Here is a 23,604-nt window from a genome sequence, read left to right as displayed (position 1 = left end):
TTTATTAGACAAGATTAAAGAGACTGGTCCATTTCTGCTCATGTCCAGTCCAGTATGGGGAGGCTTAGGAATACTGCTCCAATATGAAACACAGAAAAAGTTATATAAACATCTGCAAATATCCCCTTCAGCTTCTTTTCAGCTAATTGAGTTTAGATGGAAAGTGTTGTTTTTTTTTTTGTAAAAAAGCAACAATAATTTTAAAGTGACATATATATAAAAGGAATCCCAACTTAAACCTACAAAACCTTTTTTACTTCTGTATGCAAATATTCCCATACGAATGATTCTCTTGACAGTGCGCCTCAGCTAAAAAAGTGCTATACGAATATAATTTTCTTCTCCTTTGCAGTGACCAAAATGGAAGTAGTCTCCCACATAATATTTGATCTGATTTTCTGTACCTGCTAGAATTGGGTATTTTTCCAAAAGCTTTCTGGCACCAGATCTCAAAGAAAGAACACCAACCTTTCAACACACTTTTTCTTTGTCTTTGGGATCATGTCACAAATCAACACAGAAAAAGTGGGGGGAGGATGGGAAGAGGCAAGGGATAAAAGTGGAAGGAAAGATAAAGAGGCAAAGGGTCTCCTCTCCAGACACCACCACCACTCCCTCTGCAAGCCATCATCTCTAACCCATAGAATGACCTGTTCTGCAAACAGATAGGACAAATCTTGGTCCTTCTTTTCATTAAATGCACAAGTCATAAGACTTTATGAAGAGCAATGTCAACTTCTACTTGAAATGCAAAACTACTTTTTAAATTGTTGCCACCTGATCAAGGTAAAAACATGAGCAATTATTTCTTAGTAGCTCTCCCTAATGCTGTAAGCCTATGATGCTTTCAGTTTTTAACAACACTTTCTCTGAGAAGTTGCAAGCAATTTATTCTCTATATACAGCTCTTCTATTAATTCCACACAGATTTTCTTGGGGGAGAAAAATCACCACAGAAGATTCAGATCTTAAAGAATACTCACTTTGCCTTAGGAAGGTATGTATTAGAGAAAATAAAACTTCTTCATTCTAAAAATTTAAGAGGCTTTTCAGAGAGTATTTGTTTTAATTAATTACTGCTATATAAAAACAAATTACTGCAAACTATACTGGGATCCAAGCAGTTTTCAAGGGTTGGGATAATCTGTACTTGGCTGAGTGCCCATGAACATCCTCCAGGTCTGAGGATAGAGCACAGCAGTGTACACTCGGTTCTAAGATACAACAAAGCCTTTGGAGAGTTAAGTGACTGCACATCTGAGTCATTGTCTGAATTAGACATTTTGGCCTTTCACACACTTCCCAGTGCCAGAAAGACTCTGGATTTCAGTGAAGTTATATCAGAGAGAAGACAAATCAAAAACAAAAGGTGCTGCAAAAGCAATAGACTTAAACTTTTCTCACTGTAAACTTGTAAATATTATTCTGCAGGCAGCCCCACTACGTTCCATCTATAACAATTCAGGTGAAGTTAATAAAAGGTAACAAGTATTCCAGTTTAAAAAGAGACAAAAAGGAGAAGCTGCGACTCCTCCAGAGAAGATGAAGAAGAGATTTGCTACTGAAAACACAACTTATATCGGAGTCAGTATTTGGAGTCAAGGCTTCACAGTACCAATTCATGCTCTCATTTAAAGATTAAACCTTGCTTTTGTTCTGGAATCCTAGTTGTGGAGATCATGTTTGCTACACCTGAGGGGAGGTGGCAGGGAATATATATACTCTAAGTTAAGAAAAAACAAAACCCTACAAGGAGAAGACACATATGCATGCCAAATCCATTGCTTTCACCAGACAGGTAATAACAAGTGGCACTATTTTGAAAGCAATATTGATGTAACAGATTGGGGCACTAGATTCCAAATGAGAAGAATAAAATGCCATTTGTGACTCTGCTGTTGGGATTTTGGGAGACTTATTGTAAGGAAAATAAAAGTCAACATTGGATTAGATTCTGCATACAAAGAAATAAACATGATTCGTGACAAATCTTCCTGGCTGTTTTACAGGGCATAGGAGTGAACAAAACCAAAAGGGAAGTAAAAGGAATACCACTGACCTCACTGCACTTTTCTCCTGGGAGAACTAGTGGGCTTGCTTCCACTATTCTTTAAGAAAACCTTGAGGTAGTTTATGTACATCAGCATACAAAAGGCAACCCTTAGGGGAGGAGACTGTACACATTAAAAGAAAAAAAAAAAAAAAACTGCAAAATCGGAAATTCTCAAAAAGAGATTTAAAAAACCTGTTACAGCCTGTTAGGGAAGACAGACTGCACAGCCCAACAGGGCAGGGCACATCAGTCAGCCAGGCATGAAAGAGAAACACTCAGTTCTCAAGGAAGACAAAAGCTACACAGCCACACATCCACAAATGAGGGCATGATTTTCTAACAGTATTTGTTTTCACTTCTTGTTCTTACATCATCCTCTTTTCACAAAGAACATGAATTTAATTAAGCATCAACAATCTGCAATGCAAGGCCTAAACTCCTTCCTTTTCCATAGGAAGAGGGGCAAGTAAAAAAAAAAAAAAAAAGAAAAAAAAGCACTTCACTTTTGGTACAAGTTACATGAAACCACCCAGGTCTGAACAGACTATAGACTGCATGAGAAAAGCAAAGGTCAAACATAAATATTTTACACAGGTGCACAGAGCATAAGATCTAGGATCACCCTTCATCCCAGCACAGAAAAGGAGGACTTTATTCTACAATTTCAGTCTAGCAATAAAACAAAAATCCATATCCTCTTGCTGTGGCTATTGCCCTCATGCCAGGAAAGCAAAACCACTTACAACAGCCTCATTTTAGAGCTCCAGGCACCAGCATAAAAAATTCTACAAGATCCCCAGCAAGGAGTAATCCAAGTTTCTTTGACTACCACTGGGTAGGCACATTCTCTAATGCCTCCTGCAACAGATGCCTAGCAATCTGATTACAGGAGAACACCACCTATTAGTGCCACCCAATCCTCTCCAGTTTCATGCCCTGTACTCTGTCCAGGTATGCTCAGTTTAGAATATGGATTCAATTAAATGAGTCTGTAGTCATGCTTTAGAAGGTTTTCTGTGAACTTTGCCCATCAGACAGGAAATACTACAGCTGTAATTATTCTGGGATACCTTATTATTTCCCATTGGACTGACTATCAGGATCTGAAAAAAGAAGCAGGAGTAGTGTCTACAAAGAATTGGCTTTTTTTAGCCAAGCATGGCACCAACTGGTCACAGCTCTTGCACACAACAGAAACAAAACATAGCAGACCAACAGGTCTTGCCCTGAAACTCCTCTGCATCTCACACCTACAGAAAGTAACATAGATGGGTACTTTTTTGTAGGTTGGTCCTGGTCATTTGAGGTATCCTTCCCAACAGGCCTTTCCAGCAAATCTGTTCCAGGATTTATTCCCCTGCTGCTCAGTTCCATTCACTGGATCCATGAAAAAGTTTTAGACTCTTAACAGACAAGCCCCTAACACAGAATTTGGCACCTTCAAATGACATTGGAGTGTTTGGTTTTGCCCTGTAAAAAACTTCAAACTTTGCTCTTTTCTCCCGTTTCACTGCACTAGGATATTTTCTAAGTGTCCACATGGCAAACCTCACATAGCAGATAAAGAAGTTCATATTTTATTTATTTTTGCCAAGCATCTTATATAAAAAAACAAACTCCATATGAGATTAGGAGACAAATGAAGATGTAAACTTGAAAGGCCAAAATATATAAGGCAGCTACAGTGTGTGTATGTGTACATAAGAAGCCTTCCTGTAATCACGGTATTGTAAATATTTCAAGTACCCTGATTACAGAAGTTGATGACATGCATTCCAGTCATCACCATTTTCCTGGTACAGGAGAAAGACATGACATTAAACAGTCCATATTAACACAGGTTTTACAGCAGTTAGGCCACCAATGCAAGAAAACATCCTTTTTTAATGGAAACTCCAAATTTGCTTATAAAGGGAAAGAAGAAAAGAAGTCACATACATATGCATCATTTTTTCTAAGATGTTTGTTGATTTGGGGAGAGGGGTTTGTGTTTCTTAGGTTTGGCTATTTTTTATTTTAAATAATCAAAAGGCATTCATTTTGGTTAACTCAGGAATTAAGACTTCGTAACCTGTGACCTAAGGCTCTTACAGGATTGGAAACAGGCAAAAAGTCTTCTAAAGCTTCAGAATCTTTTCAGTAAATAGCACAACGTATTAATGCTTTTGCCTCTGCAACATCTGCCTGGCAACACAGCTACCCACAGCTATTTCCCTATCTGAATGGGAAGTTAAATGCTACAGAGGAAATTGGTGGGGTTTCAAGAAGAAAGCTTTTAACACCCACCTTTCCCTTACAGAGTGGTTCTGGTACACATACTCCTTTCCAGCTGCAGTGCCACTGAACCAGAAACAGGCACAATTACACAAGCAGGGGATGCTATTATGTCAGAAACTAAATAACTGCATGCCGTGTATTTACTATCCAATCACAAACATCCAGGATTTTTCTATTTCCAGTTCTACAGTAAAGTTTAGGAGCACCTGCTGATCTCAGGAAGATGTCTGTAGGATATTATAGTCCTACTGTGTACAAACACATTGCCTATATGGACCATTTTTCTGGTGGTTTCTTTGAAGAGAAATTAGACCTTTGACAGAAACTTCTACAGTGCTACAGATACACAAACATGAATAAATAACTAACTATCCTCTCTGGGTCATTTATCATATTCAGCAGTTCTCACTACTAAAGGTTAGTACTTCCTTCTCCTTTGAATTACTTAAATGTGTAGATGCTGAAGCAGAAAACAAAAGATAATTCAAACTCCTCTTGTGTCTTTTCCCTAACTTCAAGCAGCATCCTTTCTGATGGTTGTTTTATACTGAACCAGTAATAAATTCAGCCTGTTGCTTTCCCAGCCTCCTACAACACAGAATATTTCAGAGCTTCTTTCATGGGGATGTATGTTTGCCCTAGATTTTTATTTATGTTATGATTTATAATACACCAGGCAATTCATGCTTTAAATTACAGTATCTGTCTTTTTCCTCAAATGTCTCTAGTCAACTGAGCAACCCTGGAAGCTACACTTCAAAACCAAAATATTACCTCCATTATCCAGACTACTTATCCATGAAGGTGATGCCACCTACAGAACTTGTTCAAAACTTCTAATTTGGTTGCTCTACTAAATTTTCTGAAGCAATCAGCATAATTTTGTCGTACTCTGAACTTTTCCAGATGCTTATTTTCTGTTACCCACATCAAGAGATTCCCTTATCTCAGGTTTGATTTTAGATTAGCACATGCAAGATTCAGTTTAAAGGGCAACCTAGTCAGGTTTAAAGGGCATCATTCACCCTCATAAGGAAACAAATAAACATGAGAAAGCAGCAAAGAAAAAATATGCCAGTGTCAGTGCTGAAAGACAATTGCCATCCCTCTCAATTTCAATTGTCATGCCACTATGAATAAATCAGATGAACCATGGACTAGGAAAAGATACCTACTTCCTTCCAGTAATTAGAAAATGGACATTTCTGATAGTCATATTAGAAACACTGGCAGTAACTATAGAAGATTTATATAAAAGCTTTCTTTCCCTTTTTCTTACAGTTGTCTAAAGTGAAGTTCAGTGGTCGTACTAGCTGTCCTGCTTTCAAGCTATGCCAAGCTCCAAAGCTGCACATGATCAGGAGATTCTGAAAAGTCTCAAGAGTGATGTGTGCAAATGTTTTGCCAGCAACACTACTAGCTACATATGGATGCATTAACTCAAAAAAAAAAAAATATATATCTTCCCAATGCAACATATCTTGCTGCTATGCCAAGATAATTATTTACATGGTGGACCCTCTGCAGCACAAAGCATTCTTCCCATAGAACACCTTATTAGCAACCATAACTTTGCATTTTTAAGGGAGATTTCTGTATTTCATGTTTGGTCAAAAGGTCTCTGAATTGATCAAGCATTTTAATTACCCACTTAAGAGAGCTGAGTAAAAGGTGATCACAGAAAGGTTGAGGTTGAAAGGGGACCTCTGTTGGTCAGCTGCTCCAACCAACACCTGTCTTCAAGCAGGGCCAGCTACAGCCAGCTGCACAAGGCCCCACCAAGATGGCTTTTGAATGACTCCAAGGATGGAACTCCACAGCCTCTCTGAGCAACCTGTGCTAGTGTTTGAAAAGCAGAAACTTACTTACTGTGAGAGCTGCCAGTTAGTGCCCAATACTTCTCGCCCTGTCACAGGGCACTACAGTAAAGGGTTTGGCTGCACCTTCTCTATTTCCTACAACCAGCTTTTATATAGCCAGGTAAGGCCCCTCTGAGCCTTGTCTTCACACTCAGTGGCCCCAGCTCTCTTGGATTTCCCCAGTCCCAGGGCCATCTCTGTGCACCAGCACTGAACTTGTTCCAGTATATCCATGTTTTTCTCATACTGGGGATACTAGAACTGAATCCAGAACTTCAGGTATGGCCTCACCACTGCTGAACAGAGAATTCACCTCTATCAACCTGCTGGCAACAACTGTCTTTATGCAGCCCTGAAGGCTATTGGCAAATTCTCTAAGACAACCCATAAAAACCTCTGTCTCCATAAACCAAGAGGTGAATGCAAAGAGTTTAACACACTTTCAGAAGCCAGAGCAACTGGATTATAACCAAAAAGATATCTGCAGAGTAACTTGCTGATGGGCAGTATTTCTAAGATTAGCCAAGGTTATACAAACAACCTATAGCAAAATATTGTCTGTTACAATAGGATACAAAATGTGAGGTTAAGTGTACAGAAAATTTACATGCATTTAGAACTTCTGTTGATGACAGTGATATCCCTCATCTTCTCTGTGGTAAACAAACATTATTTACATATGAGGTAAGTGTCACCTGAGATTCAGAGCTCCAGGGAAGGAACAGTACCTTGTTAAAAGGATAAGAGTATGCTATTCCCTAATGTACAAGCTCTCTGTACGTATAAATTAACTTTCATGTACTTTCACATGTCCCACAAATTGTGAGATATGGACCAGTTACCAAGAGCCCCAGCAAAGTGCCACAAAGATGACTTACAGGACTAAGGCAATCTCTTCTATGATGAAAGGCTGAGAGAGCTGGGGCTGGCCCAGATGATCTCCAGAGGTCTCTCCCAGTCTTAACTATTCTGGGCTTCTGTGAAGCTTGTCAGAGCTTGTGCTTTTTCACTGAGATTGACTGAGAAAGGTACTTTGACACATGATTCATAAAAATTACGGATACACTATTTCTCCAGTGAAGTGGAAAGCAGAAAATTAAATTATAAAAGAGGGGGAAAAACCAAAAAAACAAATCAAACCATACCTGATGAGGTAGTCAACAGCCCAGAAGCTAAAATTGATCTTTCAACTGAATCCAGGTTCTTCCCCTTTTTTAGTACAAGTATGGGATTTTTTTGAGTTTACTTCTTTCTTCCAATTACCAAAAGTAACCTTATTTCAGGATGCTCCAAACATAGCATCCTAAAGTCATTTTCCTCTCCTTACTGATAACATAAGGATAGAATAAAAGTTGTTAAGGTTAACAGAAACTATAAGCACTCATCTCAGCAAACATTTTTTTTTTAAACATGCAGAAAGTTCGTTCTCTGATAATCTAAACCAAATTTAGAGGTATACACACAGAGCATATGACTAACTAAAAATTTCACCAACTGCCTTTGCCACTTCTCTGCTTGCTGAGAGTCACGCTCCCCAGAAGCTACCACCCAGCTTCCTTGCCCTGCTGCACAGGCACCTCCAGGACACTCACCTGAGCCAACAGGGCTCATGAGGCAAAACAGTACCAAAACCGCTCCCTGCTTTTGGATTTCTAAACTACCTTAGTTCTAAATTCCCTTAGTAACACATCACTGCACTGAACACACACCCCCCTGCCCACTGTGCTCCTCATTTCCTCTTCCCAAACTCTCCATCTGTCATCCTAATACACCATGTTATGCCATTAGGCTCCCCTCTAGTAATCACAGACACCACCACTTGGGTGACACACAAGAGCAGGTTTCTCAGGGAAGTAAATAATGCTCCCATACCTGCTGGCATGTATATCTTTAGTACTACATATGTGATTTTAAGTTATTCTAGTCTATCTGAAAAATTAGTTTAATTGATTTTATTTAAGGTGACCCAAATGTGTTCATTACTGAAGAATACTTCTTTGTAAAGGGACACAGAAAGAACATATATACACAAAGTCTGCTTGTTTTTCCAGCAATAAAGAACAACCATATGCACATACACAGAAAACATTTTAGACTACACTTCTGAAGAGAGAGCAACAATGAGGCAAACTTCCTTGGCAAACTAGCCACCTACAAAAAGACAAGTTCATCCTCACTTGGTAAGTGAGCATTGCAAAGTAGAAAGGCACTTATCTCACTCTTAAAATAAGTGCTAATGCTGTAAAAGATCAAATATAACAAAGTAGTTTAAACCAAAGAGAAATCATGCACTGAAAAAGGAAGGCCAAAATAAGAAATCCTAGGATGACAACTTGATTCACAGTTTACTCAAGTTAATGAAAGACTCCAACTCCCACAGATTTCAGCGGGTTATGAAACAGGTCCTGCAGAGGGAAATGTTCCAAGACACAAACAGCAATGCCGTATTTTGATACGTAATTGCCACCACTGCCTATGAAGAAATCCCTTGTGTAAAATAGAGAACAAATACAGTAATCTCGTTTTCTCATTTTAAAAATGGCATGAAAGAAACAACAAAAGAAAGTTATTGAAGAGAACTTGATTGTTCCCAGCTGTTGTCATAAAATACTACAGCTGTTCATGTCATTGCAGCTAATGACCAGTTGCACTTTTTTAAAAATTGTAACACAGTATGACCGTTGTAATCTACATCAAACTGAAACTTGGCAAGCATCATGGAAAAAAGACCAAGAAATCATTTAAATCCTGTTTGATTTTCTTTTTTAATTTCTCTTCATGGGTTGGTTCTGAGTGTTTTGGGGGGGATAGGAAGGGATTTTATTATGAATGGTTCTTTATTCAAATTGTCAATTATGTTAAACTACATACAAAATCATGGTAAATAACAGGTATGAAATTATCAAAATTGTCGTTTCCAGTAATAAAAAGATAATTCAACTCATAAATCCTGTTTTGTTTTTTTTTTTTTTTTGAAAAGAGGTGTGCTGACTAAAAGTCTCAAGTTCAAAGATGATGATGAAACATCTTTTCTCTGGAGCCAAGAACAGGGTAGGCAACACCATCTAGAAACTTTTGTTTTGTAGACTGAACTATACATGAACCAAATCAGATTTTTTTCATAAAGATTCAAGTACACAAATGCAAAAAAATGGTTAAAATAGAAAAATTCATATATATATATATGTACACACATATAGGTGCGGAAAGAATTTTCAGATACAACTCTCTCTAATGGAGAGCTAAATGGAGAGCTAAAAGAAAGCATGTGTTCCCACATAAAATCTCCACAGAACTTGAAGCATACTACTTCAAGTAATTTCATGTAATTTCTCAAGAAAATGAGAGAATATAGGTTCCTCTCTAGCAATGTGTCCTCCCCTACAAGATCATCCATATAGAGCTATGGACCAGAAAGAAATCACAATCCTGCACTGCTTTTTATCTTCCCTATAGTTACCAAGAAAACCAGTAATTCATGAAGAAAATTAGAAGTCATTTTACCACTTTCTCATTTTAAGACACAAAAACGCTGCCAGAGAAATTCCAAATACTTTGGAAAGATGATGACCTAAACATACACTGCTTTGACCCATTTTCGTGGCAGCGGCCTGGGACTCAGTAACAAGTAACAAACACAGCCGCAACAAAAAAACCTATGACAATGAAACTTCCTTATCCAAAGGAAGAAATAATTGCTAAACATGTACTTACAGCCAAACTTAGCAACCGATAACAAGCTAGAAGATGAGCCTCTTTTCCTCACTTTGGGACATTTATCTAGACTGTAAAGGATTTCTTTCCAAATGATGGTTACTTCAAAAATTGAACAACACTGAAACTTTATGCAGCCACATAGTTACTCATCTGTCACTATCACCAAATTAAAAAAATAATTAAAAAGTTAAATTGTAAACCCTACCTTCAAAAGCACTCACAAAAGTCTAAATTAAAAATAAAAATCTAATCACACACTACATGAGGCCAAAACTCTAGTTTTGGATAGTTTGGATTCTATTAATTAAGCCTATTGAACAACGCCCAGAGTGACTGTTAAAAGACTCTCTGTAGCATCACATCTGCATAAACCATTATTAACACATGTTATTTTCACCATTCCAATCAGAAGTTCAAAGTGCACTTCCTTTCTTATAGCAACATTGAACAAAAAGATCAAGTCTGCACAATTAGGAAGTATTAGACAAATACTGCAGCAGAATTTGTTCTATAGCAATTTTGTTTGTTTTTTTTTCCTTCATTCCATCAGCTCTACATTGTGCAAAAGTCAAGATAATTCCAAGTATTTTGGCCAACAGCAATCTGATGCAATAAAATGCTTAAGCTGAATGCCTCTAAAAGACGAGATGGCGAAAAAGAATATAGGATAGAATTCTGTTATACCAATACCTGTCTCCATCAGTACATGTTTGATCACATTACAGCACTTTTTAATTTTGAAAGCTTGATTTTTTAACCCAGATATGCCTATCTAAAAGATGAAAAATACCTGCTACTTTTTTAAAAGATTTTTTTAGTGTGATTTTTCACTTTCTTTTCCACAAAGGTTTGGTACAATCTCCATATAGACTAGGTTCTGCACCTTCTAAGCCTAAAGTTTAAGGTGGGAGTTTTAAAATTCACTCATCTGTGGTGAACCTCAGGACTCCTCTCAAGGATTACCAACTTCACCAAGTCTTACCTTTCATTGCTAAATTCCATGCCTGATTGTAAAAGCACCAAAGCACGAGGGCACATACCACCTCCCTTCCAAGTTAACCGAGAACACGCTGTCCATCCATGCTGGCTTTGCAAACCACAGAAGTTGAAACTAAAAGCCATACTATGAGTGTTCAACATAAACTGCAAGAAACCTGCAAGCAGCAGCTGAGCTGTAGAATAGAGACATCCTTCTGTGACAAGCTGGGTAGAGCTTGCACAGCATACTGACAGTGGAGCTATTCACTGAAAAGAAAGCTCCAGTCAGCAGCTGGCTGCAGAGTTACAACAGAAGTCTGAGAATAGGCAGAATATATTTCCCTTGTTCTCACAGGCTTCCCCAGGCAGCTACAGATGCACCGAAAGGAAAGATACAGTGTTCTATGAACCTCTTCCATTAAATAAATGCACCCAGATCAACCAAATCTACTAGGCAGCACTTAGGCTGCTCATCATATTTAGCAATAAGCAAATAAGCACAAGAGCAATATGAAAAGAAGAGGTTTTAGAAATGCAGGACAGGAATAGACAGGAAAAGGGCATTTTGAAACATGAGAGGGAGAAAGCATTAAAAACCCAACTTGCTGAGAAGAAAAAGGAGCTGCAACAGAAGTTCAGGACAGCTTTTAATTACAAGTAGAAAGAAGTTTGATTGATAGACAGTTTTCAAATGAAATGTTTTTGAAAATTGGTTAAATACACCCTGAAGTGAAAGGACACTATCTACACCTTAGACACACAAGACATCCCAAGACACACAAGAACTAACTTCTAAGTAAAACCACCATTTTTAATGTGTGGTGCCTTTCCACTCTGCTTCTCTTCCTCTCCAGCTCCAAACATAAATGGTGTTAGTTGACAATTAGCTGGAGATGATGCTGGCACCCTAAATTGATCTTAAATAAGACAGTCATGTTCTCCTCATACGGCAGTGTTGCTGTATCAATGTTACCATGCCTCAGCTCTCTTATAAATAGAGCTATCAGTCAGTTTAAAACACACATAGATGACTGTCAAGGAGGTACTACTCTGGAGGTGTTATTTCAACAGTGGCAGCTTTCTGAAGGAATAGTAAATAGGGTGGGAATCAGTTGAGATTTTTACCTTTAAGAGAATGATTTACCATCATGGCACTTATCTTCCTGGTTTTCCACATCTTCCTGGTTTTCCACATATGTTCTCCAGTCTCTTCCTTCACTCAATAATTACAGGAAAGCAGTAACTATGTACCTGGAGTACCACCTCCAGCAATTATACATCTCAATCTACAACCCAAGTGGCAGACCACTCAGTGAGCCACACACTTAGATGAACGTGCATACTTAGGCTGCACATGCAGTATAATGGTTTTCAAAACTGGAATGATACCTTCCACCATTACTGAGTAGACAAAATGATCTTTTATGGGGGAAAGTCAAGGTAAATGACTGATTATCAGAAGAGGAAATCATTTGAGTGTTCAGCTGAAGAACCATTGTGAAATCACAGCCTATATTTGATTCATGAAACCACATACAAAAGAATATAAGAAGGAACCTTTTCATGAAGATGATTTGAAGTGGCTTTTACTTCAGAAACTTGTGGCTTCTTTTATGGCATGCTTACAGTAAATGTTAAGCAGTATCTCTCCATCTTAAAATACTTTTAAGGAAGTACTTTTTTCCACATTCCTTGAAGCTATGAAGAAGAAACTATTCCCCACTATAAACTGCTTCAACATCACTGAGAAGCCTAAAATAAGTTAATATTCACACTTAAATGGAGTACCAAATTTAACTTATAGTCCTGATTTTGTACTATAAGTAGTAGCCACTCAGCCAAACATATGAAACTGGAAAAAAAACAGGGAAGATGATGTATACAAGCTACAGGTACTTACTTACTGACATTACCCAAAATTACTTTTGATAGAAAATTCCTTTAGAAATACCAGACAGAAAACACTGTGCTGAGTTCTAGAAGCCTAGAACTACAAAAAACATAATTTGAAATATCAAGTTATATAAACAAAGGTAAATATACTTTGCACGTGATCTTCCTGCCACAATCTGCACTGAAATGCAAGCATATCCATGCAACAATTATCATCTCTAAGTGGGATGCATGTGGTGGAAGTACATACCATTCAATTTGGGTATGGATAACAGAGAGAAAACAACTGTTCTCTTCAACATCCCCCTATAGAAAATGACCTCAACTGGCTCATACTTTCCAATTAAGTTAAATGCTGATATCATGCAGTATGTACTCCTCTTTCAAGATTATGAACAGTGGTATTAAAAGCACCAGCTCCCTACTGAGGCTCAGTCAAAAAGAGCAGGCAACAGAAGGCAGCTTTAGCCAACTTGGAATTCAGAAGCATACAAAAGGGTTTTAACACAAAAACAAAGCAATTTTGTGCCTCACTTCATATCAGTCCTACAACTCAGCAAGCCACTCTCATCGTACAGAGCATGAGAAAAGCCTCCCACCTATGGATTGCAGCAATAACTCTGTAGGAAAGGCACCCTTCAGCAAGTGCACAATTTTCCCCCTATGCCTATACAGTAAAAGACTTGTTTCACTAAAGGGCTTATTTACAGAATGATCTTAATGACTAAGAGGCTCAGTGAGTTCATAAATCAAAACAAATCACCAGCGTTATTACACAGTCAAAGACTGTACTTTGGTTTTGTTTCAATTTCTCAGCACCACACTCATAATCCCTCAAGAGCATTTACACACGTACCATATACACACACAAGTTTGCACAATATAAAACATACGAAGACTGCAACACCTAAGTGTCATCCAATTGATAAAATCTACTGGTCTTACAAATATTAACTTAGTTTTGACACAAGGTAAGAACAAATCAGTTACATACATAAAAAACCATAACCAAACCATAACACAGCAACAATGGGATCTCTCCAAGTATATTCAACTGTTTTCTGCTCCTAGGTGCCTCTCGCACAGCTTGTTTCATAAAGGTACCAGGAGATTTGCAACTATGGAGTTACTAAAACTGAGGTGGATATACATCTGCTCCTTCAGCTGAAGGTAATAGTGGACAGGGAAGAGAATCAATCCCCAGCTATACCAGCGCCACCTTTCTGGCATAGCTGTGGGTGGATTCTCTAGTTAATAGTACACCACCTTGAACCCAGATGCAGTCTTCCTCAGGATAAGCAGTATATTCCTAAGTACTACAACAATAAATTAATTAAAAGTAAAGTCAGCTTTCCTATGCCAACAGGAACAGCTACAAAAAAATTCCTACTTTTTCCTCATGAGGATCAGATAGACACAATCTTCAGCATCCTCAAAAGAGAGGCATATCATCCTTTACTCTACTGTATCAGACAGTTATAACTATTTAAGTAACCCTGGTCCTTGCCATAAATAAGCAATACTCAAATTTATACCAAATCCACCAACATTACAGACGTTCAGGTCAACACAATTGCTCAAAAGCCACTGAAGCACTTGCAGGACACATCTATGCTGGAAAAATTGAACTCATTTCAGAGGGAGACAGAGGCAGGCTTCTGCAACTCACCAGTGCTGGATTCCAGCCTGGAGCACAAGCCTTTGGTGAATACACACAAGTCTCCCTGGACTCATGGGAATTACCAATGAAATTTAGAGTTTCCATTATTGACATCAATTTTACCTCTCACAAATCTGAAATTAACACTGATGGTTCAATATTGATTGTGAGCTGGCATTCATATTATATTACAAACAACTGTCAGCCTGCACTTTAAGAGAGCTTTAACAACGACAGTTTGAAATTCAGAGACGGCAGTGTCTGGTTTTATTGTGTGTTGTCAAATGCTGATATAACCGTGTACACCTCCCCATGCAACACAAAATAGGAAAGGACAACACTAAGGATCACAAGCCATGGCTACAGCCCTTCTAAACAGCTGAGACAGAATTATTTCATTAAAACTCCACTCCCGATAAAAAAGCACCAAACAAAAAAACCCACACAAAAGCATACAACCATCTGACCTGCCCAGAAAAAAATCAAAACAATTATTGTACCTAACTAATTGCAAGATTTCCAAGAAATACTGACTTCACTTTTTTTTTTGGTACGACTACTATAGACGACTTTCAAAGTTTTTATTTAGGATTACTATGCTTTAGTGCAGTATTCCTCAGAGGCAATAATGCAACACTAAATACATTGAGGAGGTCAAGTAACATGATACATGGCTTCTCCTTCTCCATGGGTGGGGTTCAAATCTTGCTAATGTCCGTAGTGAGCAAAAGCTGTTGACATCAGGCAGCTCAGCCATGTGAAATGAGCTACTATCCTCAGTCCAGTTTTTCCTGGACAGGTATTCCTACCTTCACAAGAACAACCAAGCCCACACTCTGGCTGGAAAGTCTCAGGAGTTAGAAGCAGCACGGATAAGGAATAGCTTCCTCAGTCCTGAAGAAAGACTAACTTTTAAGACAGTTCTGTTCAAGTGAAAGCTGCACCATACCACTAACAAAAGGTAAGGAACTTCGATTAATAATAAGTACATCAAGTCAGCACCTCCTGCAACAGTATGTTGTCCTGAGCCTTGACCCCACAAACTTCTCAATGCATCTGCATATATAGTTTAGTGTATTTGCAGTCAGACCAAAGTGTTGCTCCTCTACAGCATGACAAAATCCAGAGTAAAGATGAATTGTGTAATCAGCATCACAACATACATACCATCTTCAGGAGAACACCAGAGTAAAATGAAAGTACCCCACAAACTGTAACTGCAGTCTCTGGATTAATTTTACTTTTTTTTTAGCTCAACAAAACAGACAGTTTTGTCAATTTTAACTGGAGTTAATTTGCTTCTGGAAACTTACTATGACACACAAACCTGAATTTTATCTTTACACTTCTCATCGTATAACAGTGTAAGATATGCATAACAAAGCCAGAAGACCAAGATGTTAAAAACATTAGGGGCTCCCAAGCCTTTTTCCCCTCATCCCAAAAGCATGTTTTATTTTTGAGTCAAATCAGTTTAAGTACAGTTCAGACAACTCAAAAAGCAAAGAAAATGAGTGTGAGATTAAATCCTCGCCTATGGAAATACTCCACTTCTCCATATATTTGAGCTTTTTAAGCACCAGAAGCAAAAAACAAAACCAAACCCACAGCAACCCCCTGAAGAAGCAGCTCTCAGCCACAAGCAATTTGCACAAAGCTGCTGGAAGTGTAATCCCCCCAAGCCCATCCCACTGTTACGTAACAGTGCCAAGCCAGGATTTTTCACCAGCCAACTCAGTTACTGTTAGTAGGAAGCATTTCCCTCTCACACACCAGCAATAGAGAGGGTCTAAAAAAAAATCAACAAAACATAATAAAATCAAACAAAAAAAAATCCCACACAGGCAAGCAGAGGGAAAAATTTAATCCAGAGACTACATCCATGTTAAAGGCATTTCCTTTAAGTAAGGTTTTATATGATATTCTAACTCAGAAGAACTTAACTAACTTGTCTTCTCAGGTTACACCTTACCAGTGTTAGAATATCTGGTTTTTCTCTCTAAAATAAGAAGACTTCAACTACTTACATAGGTGCTCACAATGTAACTTTTTATTTAATTATTCTGTATTAATTTAACATTGCAAGCCCATTTCAGTTGTTCATCTCAAGAGGGCACAAATCACATCCTATAAGACAGAAACAACGAAGTGATCTTTCCTTTATTACCACCAGTTTCTTGATTTCCTTAATGTCCATATGAAGACAGTGTGAAGTGCCTATGATACAGCAAAGAATAATCCTATGAACAATCCGTTTACTGCGTACTACACTCTTCGGATGCTATTTTAAGATCTTAAAAGGATTTCAATATTTAATGGAGGCCTGAACCAGTTAAGCAGATCTTCACATCTACACTGAAACACTGACATTATGAGACAAACAGCAGGGGCAATGGACACCCAAGCAGCATCTATGTTTTGTTCAAGATTAACTCAGTTTAACCAAGCTGATTTCTCTCTGAGCTGCATTATAAAAGTATTTAACTACACATACTGCTAAGTTTTCTTAGAAATAGTGGCTTTAGATATTTGAGACATTTACATGTGGGAAAAATACAAAGAGCAATTGCTGACAAAACACATTTAGATGAGCTGAAAGCACTAAAGGTTTTGTAAATACTGAAATAATTCCTATTCATTACAAACACTGTCTTAAGCCAAAGGAAGTTCTGCCACAGCAAAGATCAGAACGTTTGGTCATGTACTAGGACTATGCAGATTAAGGAAATTAAAAAAAAAATAGATACCCCATAGTCTCCTAACAGGATGGCCATATGTTGTTTCTACAGGAGACAAGTATCAGCTAAACACAGGCTTTAAAGTCTACTCTTGGGGTGATATAACAGACTGAAACTTAAATTGTAAATATTCCAGATATTACAAGTTAAAGGTGAATTTACAAGTGATTTTCTTAAAATTCTTGCAATTATGTTTCTAACAACATCTACACTTTCCTTTGGAGGGGCAAAAAATGAAGTAAGAAAGGAAAATGCATAAGAAGGTAAATGTAAATATAAACACAAAACCATAAATAACACATCTTCCCAAATAATATTTACACTGAGTGTTTCATTCTGGCATACACTCATGTAAATACAGAAGTGTATGTATTTCAAGGCCATTTCCATTTCTAGCTTCCCAAGGTGTGGACACATGCATGCTGCACCTAGGATTTGTGCTGTCCACCAAGGCATGCGGGTTATAACCTAACTGGTGAAGTACACTAGAGCTGGGTACACTTGGCTGTGTGCCCAGTGCGGAAGGAAAGAAACAAAAAACAAACAAACAAACAAAACCCAGACCACTAAATTCACGTGCACTTCCTACACATCGGAAAATGCACATGTGCAATTTACATCAGGCATCACCCCAATAAATAAAACCCTGGTCTGTACTGCGGGGCACAACGTGTTGTCAACCCAAACTCTAATTTGTTTATACGGCCGAGGCTGGCAGCACACGCGTACCTCCGAAACAGAGAAAAGATCATGGAGCCCATACGTGTTTGTGCCGAGCACCCTCACGGCCATCTGCACGCACACGCGGGAGTACGGACACGGTACGCCCGCTGGATAACTTCACATGCTAGCAGGGCCGGGCCGTCAGCAAGAGACGGCGATGGAGGAGGAGGAGAAGGAGGAGGAGGAGGAGGAAGCAGCCTTCGCCGCCTCCCACAACGCCCGCGGCCCGCTCCCCCTCGCCCGGCATCCCCGCCGCGGGTGCCGCGGGGGCGGCCCTGCGGGAGCGGGGCACTGGGGAGCCGAGCGGCGCAACCGGTCCCCAGCAGCGGCGCTCGGTGTGGGAGCGCAGCCCCGGGGCGCGGGGAGGTTGCCAGGCATCCTTGCTGCATGCGGGGAGCAGAACGGCAGTGACAAGCGGCGGCGGCGCAGCCGGCGGGGGGGCTCCGGGGAGCGCGGTCCGGAGGAGAAGGAGGAATGGGGGATGCCCAGAGGAGCCGGCTAGCTGGGGGAGGGGGCCGAGCCCTGCCCTCCTCTCCCCCAGGCACCGGGGCGGGGGAGGAAGCTGGGGCTCCCCCTCTCTCTCACGCCAGCCCTGTGCAGCGCCTTCAAGGCGGAGGGGGGGAGGCGGCGGGGGGAGGAAGGGGGGGAAATGCTGCAATGTAGCGCCGGGCAGGCAGGCGAGGGAAGCCGCAAACCCTCCACTGGGGCCCGGCTCAAGCCCCCGGGCCGAGCCCACCCCTCCCAGCTGCCGCGCCGCCGGCAGCCCCGCAGTACCTGCCCGGGGCGGGGAAGGGGGGACGGACGCGACCCCTCCGGGGGCCCGGCGGGAGGACCCGGCCGAAAGGGCGGCGAGGGCGCAGGACCCACCTTTCACCACCCTGTCCGTCGTCGATAACTTGGGATCAACGGCCTTATGCTCCGACATGTCCGGCGGCCGGGGAGGCAGCGAGGCTCTCCCCCCTCGGGCAGGGCAGGCGCGGGCTGAGGCGGCGGCGGCCGCTGCGGTCACGGCTCCGGCTCCTCCGCTGCGGCCGAAGTTGCCGCGTCCCGCCGCCGCTCGCTGGCTCGGCTGGGCTCTGCCGCGCGGTGCCTTCCTCCTTCGTCTTCCTCCACCCCCGTCCTCCTCTTCCTCCTCCAGTTAATTATTGCTCGCTTTCAATCACGCCTCCGGGCTGTGCAGGACGGCTCGCTCTTCCCCCTCCCGCCAAAGACCCCGGCGACAACACCCGCGGCGAGCGGCTGTCAGGCAGCGCCGGCAGGAAAAGCCGCGAGTGGACGCGGGCAGCAGGAACAGCCAGGGTGCACACGCAGCGGCCAGCCCTGTGCTTCCTTCCTCCACGGCGCGCCGCTCCGGCTCCTCCCGCCGCCGCCACCACCACGGCCGCCGCCGCCGCGCGGGATCGGGATCCGGATCCGTGTCTTCCCCGCCGCCCCCCGCAGGGTCTCTCCCCAGCTCGCACCGGCCGCGGCCCCGCGCGCCGCTGCACACGCTCCGCCGCGCAGCCCCCGCGCGCCGCCCGGCCCCGCCCGCCCGGCTCCCGCTCCCGCGCGCCGCCATTGGCCCGCGCCGCGCTGCCACTCACCGCCAGCGCCCCGCCCCGCCCCGCGCGCGCCGCGCCGCGCCGCCCAGGTGCGCCCGCCCGCGCCGCGCGGAACCCGGGGCCGCGCGTCCCCCGCCGAACGGCCGCCTGGTACGGCCCGGCCCCGCCCGGCCCCGCCCGGCACGGCACGGCACGGCACGGCACGGCCCGCGTGTGGCCGCGGGAAGGAGCCTACTACCTGCCGCTCACGGGGGCGGAGGCTGCGCGCAGGGAACCGCGCCCGGCTGGCCGCGCCTGCGTCCCTGGCCACCCCGGGCGGGTGCGGGCGGGCGCGGAGCGCCGGCCGCTCCAAGCGCCTGCCCCGCGGCGTGCCCGCCCCGAGGTGCGGCGTCCCCGGAGAGGTGACACGCAGGTGGGCACGCGGCCGGGGCTGGCCTGCGCGGAAGGGGAATCTTAAATAGCATCCCTGAGCCGGGGTGTTGCTGATCCATCCCCTCGCATAAAGGAAAAATATTTCCATCGCCCCTAGCTGAGTGTCTTGCCCAGCGCATCTGGCACACGCCAACTTGGGGCGGCCTGCAGCGCCCGGCCTCGATGCTGGGGCACCACCGTCCCCTCAAATGGGCCTGCGGCGACAAACGGAATGGCCAAACATGGGTGAGAAGTGTTCGCCGCCCCCAGCTGGAAGAAAGATAACAACTCTTGCTACATGTTTCTCAGAGGATTGGAAAATACATCTGTGAAGGTGTCCTCCACCATTCCAGACAACAAAATATTGTTATGGGCTTGTTTATACATGTTGTTCAGGAGGAGCTATTCCTGACTAATTTCATGACTAATTTCCAGAGTAAGGCTGCGCTGTTCCGGTTTAGTTTAACACTGTGAGTTTTAATTAAAAAGAAAATAGGGCATACCTATTCTGGAGAGAGATGTTTACAGAATTGTTGTTGAATAACTTCTGTGTAGATGAGCCAAGAATCAACAGACACCTTACCCGGCTTCTCATTTCCTTCTGGGGTGATGTACAAGTTGCTTGCTTAGCAGATACTATAGCTTTAGAAAGCCACCAAGAATATAAGATGACAGTTGTGGCACATACTCCCTGCTTTGATTTGCCTGACATTTTTAGGGGACGTTTTGTTGGCTGTCCTTGTGGTATTTTCTCTGAGCATGGGAAGACATTCTATGTGACTGACATTTAGTAGAACAGCATGAGTTCTCAGCTTGTTCCAATAACTGTGGTGAGCTCCGTGTGCTGTGACCATCCTCTTGTCCCAGGAGCACAGACTAGCTGGGTAATAAAGCTGCCATCTGAGGTTCCTATTGCAGTGCTAACACGAGAATGGGAAACAGAGCTAGGGCTCAAGCGAGTGTGTCTTATATGTGCCCGGAAAAATCCTGAAGCCCATGACAAGTAAGCAGACATCTCCCCATATGGTAGACACACTTCATGAAGTATGAAGTGCACAGAAGAATCTGGACAGAAAAAACCCCTACATCTTCATCCCCACTGCCGGGAAACACTGCCCAGCGGCACTTGGTGCTTGGGCATGGAAGGAGAGGCAGCATTTGAGGAATGCAGCATGGCCAGTATTGCCTACATATTGTGGGCCCCAGCTTCATGAGGTGTGGAGGACCAGTTTGGATCCGTTCTTCTGTGACTGCGGGCGGTTTGCATGAGTCATCTGGATTTGTCTTCATAGCCTGGAATAACAGAGGCTCTGGAACTCTCGAGTTTACATTTGTTCCCCCATTAATCACAGGGCAAGACTTCAGCTCTGATTTTTTAACAAGAAAGTATCATTGCTGCTGCTGCTTATATAAGGACATCTAGTGTCACAACTCCAGCATGTTTGTATTAATTCTGAAGGCTATATAGGAGTTCTTCTTTTTAAAGGTTTTCCTTTCCATCTGGTTTTCAATTATAATATGCCATCCAGGCTACATAAAGCTCTTTCATTTTATCTTGTGGAGAGTCTTGATTATTCATCTGTTGAATGTATTTAGTCTTCCTTGCCATGGTAGAATCCCCATTTCAGGTCATCTCTTCTTTAGGAGCATTCAGACGAGCTTTCATAAGACAAAGGTCAGTACCACAGCCAAATACCACGAATCATGCCACTTCTGCAAGGTATGATACAGCCAAGATTCAGATCACAGGCGTAAGACCTCATGGTGTGGTGAAATCTTAACCCCATAACTTGTTTCAGTAGCATAATCCTTATCTCTCCTGTGATGGAGGGAAAGGAAGAGAGAAATTGCCAAACATTGTCATTGTTCTCTGATAATAGTAACAAACTAGAGATACTCTGTTTCAGATTTGTGTTGGTAGTAAAGGTATAGGCATTCCTTATGACTTAAATCTGCCCTTCAAATCCATCCACAAAGGTGGTCCTTCAAATTTTCCTCACACTCCTTGGTCACAGAAGGATTTCTTTTTCATGGGATCTGAGTCCTATTAGATTTCTTTTTATCATTTAACAGCAGGAGGAGAATATGAAGATCACATCTTTGAATGAAAAGAACACAGTCAGCGGATTCTAGGAAAATTCTAACACATTTGACCTCTTGCATCACTAATCCCTCATAGCATTGTTAGTAATTTCATCCCCTAGTAGAATAAAAGCCCAGCATGATAAATTGGAAGCTCTGATCTTCCAAAGAGCAGTCACTCCTGATTACTGATTTTGAGGACAAGCTCTGTGAGATCTAGGGGAGAGATTTTTTCCAAGTCTGGAATAAGTTAGTACCCACCTCTTTGCCTTAGACGAAAAGTTCTCTTCCATTTTAGCTGAGACATGACAATTCTTTTAAGCACACAGCAGCTCTGGAAAGTAGCAGCATCCAGCTGAAGCGGAAAGAGGAATAAATGCCCATACAATGAGAAGTCAATAATGTAAAGCCAGACTTTCATAAAGACATACAGACTGAAGGATTTCAAACTGTATCATAGATCCCATGAAAAATTAGCAGTCAAGTTGTCTTGACTCGATTTCAGCAGCAAGGTGAGGATTATTTTATAGACATGTAGCAATATTTTTGCCCACTGACTCAACCACTTAAGATACTGTTTTAAAGTATTGATTGCAAGAGACAGTGTTTAAAATTTTAATCATTATTGGAGAAAGACTGTTCTAGCTACAGGGAGTCTGTCCCTCCTGCATTATTATTAGCCTCTGGAAGTTCTGGCTTCACTTGTAATAAATGTAAGTTTGACAATATCTTGGAAGTAAAGGGGAATTAGCAAGGGCCCTTAAGTACTATGATGGCTGGATGGAAAATACGTGCAACAAGGTTAGTCTGGATATTGGTGCTACCTAAAATAATGATTTTGCTGATTTTTCTTTCAGGAGAGATGTGCAATTGCTTTGGTTTACTTCCCTTCAATATTAAAATTACTGGAGATCCCCAACATCTTTATACCTATGTCTATTGCCTAGGCCATAGCCTCTATAGCATCGTCTACAACATTAAAAGCACTACATACTAGTCTATGTTGATAGTGTGTCTTGAGGAGATGCTCCACAGTGAACTCAACGTTCTGTTACAGCTCACAGTCACAACAGTGACAACAAACACCTAAATCTTTCAAAAGAACTAGATTCATCTACATTTAACTAAAATAAATTTGATACCAAATGTCATATACTAGTCTTGGATAGGCAATATAATTTATCAGCACTCCACATGTTGTTTGGTTCCATTATATCCTCAAGAGAGGAAATTTACCCCAGTGTATAGAGCCTAGACAAAGGACCTCATAGTAATTTAGATCACTATCAAGGGGCACTGTCTGAGGATTTTTTTGACAATAGTTTTCCCCCTCTTGTTCTACTTCAGTACAAAAGAGGAAGATAGATAAAGGGCCTGTAGCAAACAAATTCTTTGTATCATTGAAATGCTTTCTGGTTATGTTGGCAAGGAGATGGAAAGTTCAGATGGCAAAACACAGACACATAACCCATCACTAAATGTATCCTCTCCTTTCTTCACATGTAGTCTTCATGGATCCACTGTGGGCACTTAACCTGTTGATCATCACTCTCTCTGGAGTGTTGCATGTTTTTCCCAGCATTCATCTGTTGGGCTTTTGGCTTGGCTAATTATGCAGGTTCTGGATTTTGTCCTGAAGCTTTTAGCAGAGTTTATAAGCACTGTTAATGAT

General features: G+C 41.9%; 1 protein-coding gene across 2 annotated transcripts in view; it reads right to left on the bottom strand.

Moving 5' to 3' along the window:
* PPP3CA (protein phosphatase 3 catalytic subunit alpha) overlaps nucleotides 1–19,387 on the bottom strand; it is a 171,359-nt gene extending 151,972 nt beyond the window's left edge. For both annotated transcript variants that reach the window (XM_068187497.1, XM_068187498.1), the window contains exon 1: nucleotides 18,766–19,387. In XM_068187497.1, coding sequence (XP_068043598.1) covers nucleotides 18,766–18,823 — 58 coding nt within the window. In that variant the 5' untranslated portion in view covers nucleotides 18,824–19,387. The remainder of the gene's footprint in view (nucleotides 1–18,765) is intronic.
* Between the last annotated feature and the right edge of the window lie 4,217 nt (nucleotides 19,388–23,604).

This window comes from Anomalospiza imberbis, chromosome 4 (genome assembly GCF_031753505.1).
Source record: "Anomalospiza imberbis isolate Cuckoo-Finch-1a 21T00152 chromosome 4, ASM3175350v1, whole genome shotgun sequence".
Classification (NCBI taxonomy): Eukaryota; Metazoa; Chordata; class Aves; order Passeriformes; family Viduidae; genus Anomalospiza; species Anomalospiza imberbis.
The sequence above is the reverse complement of the archived record's forward strand: the minus strand, read 5'-3'. Positions and strand labels throughout refer to the sequence as shown.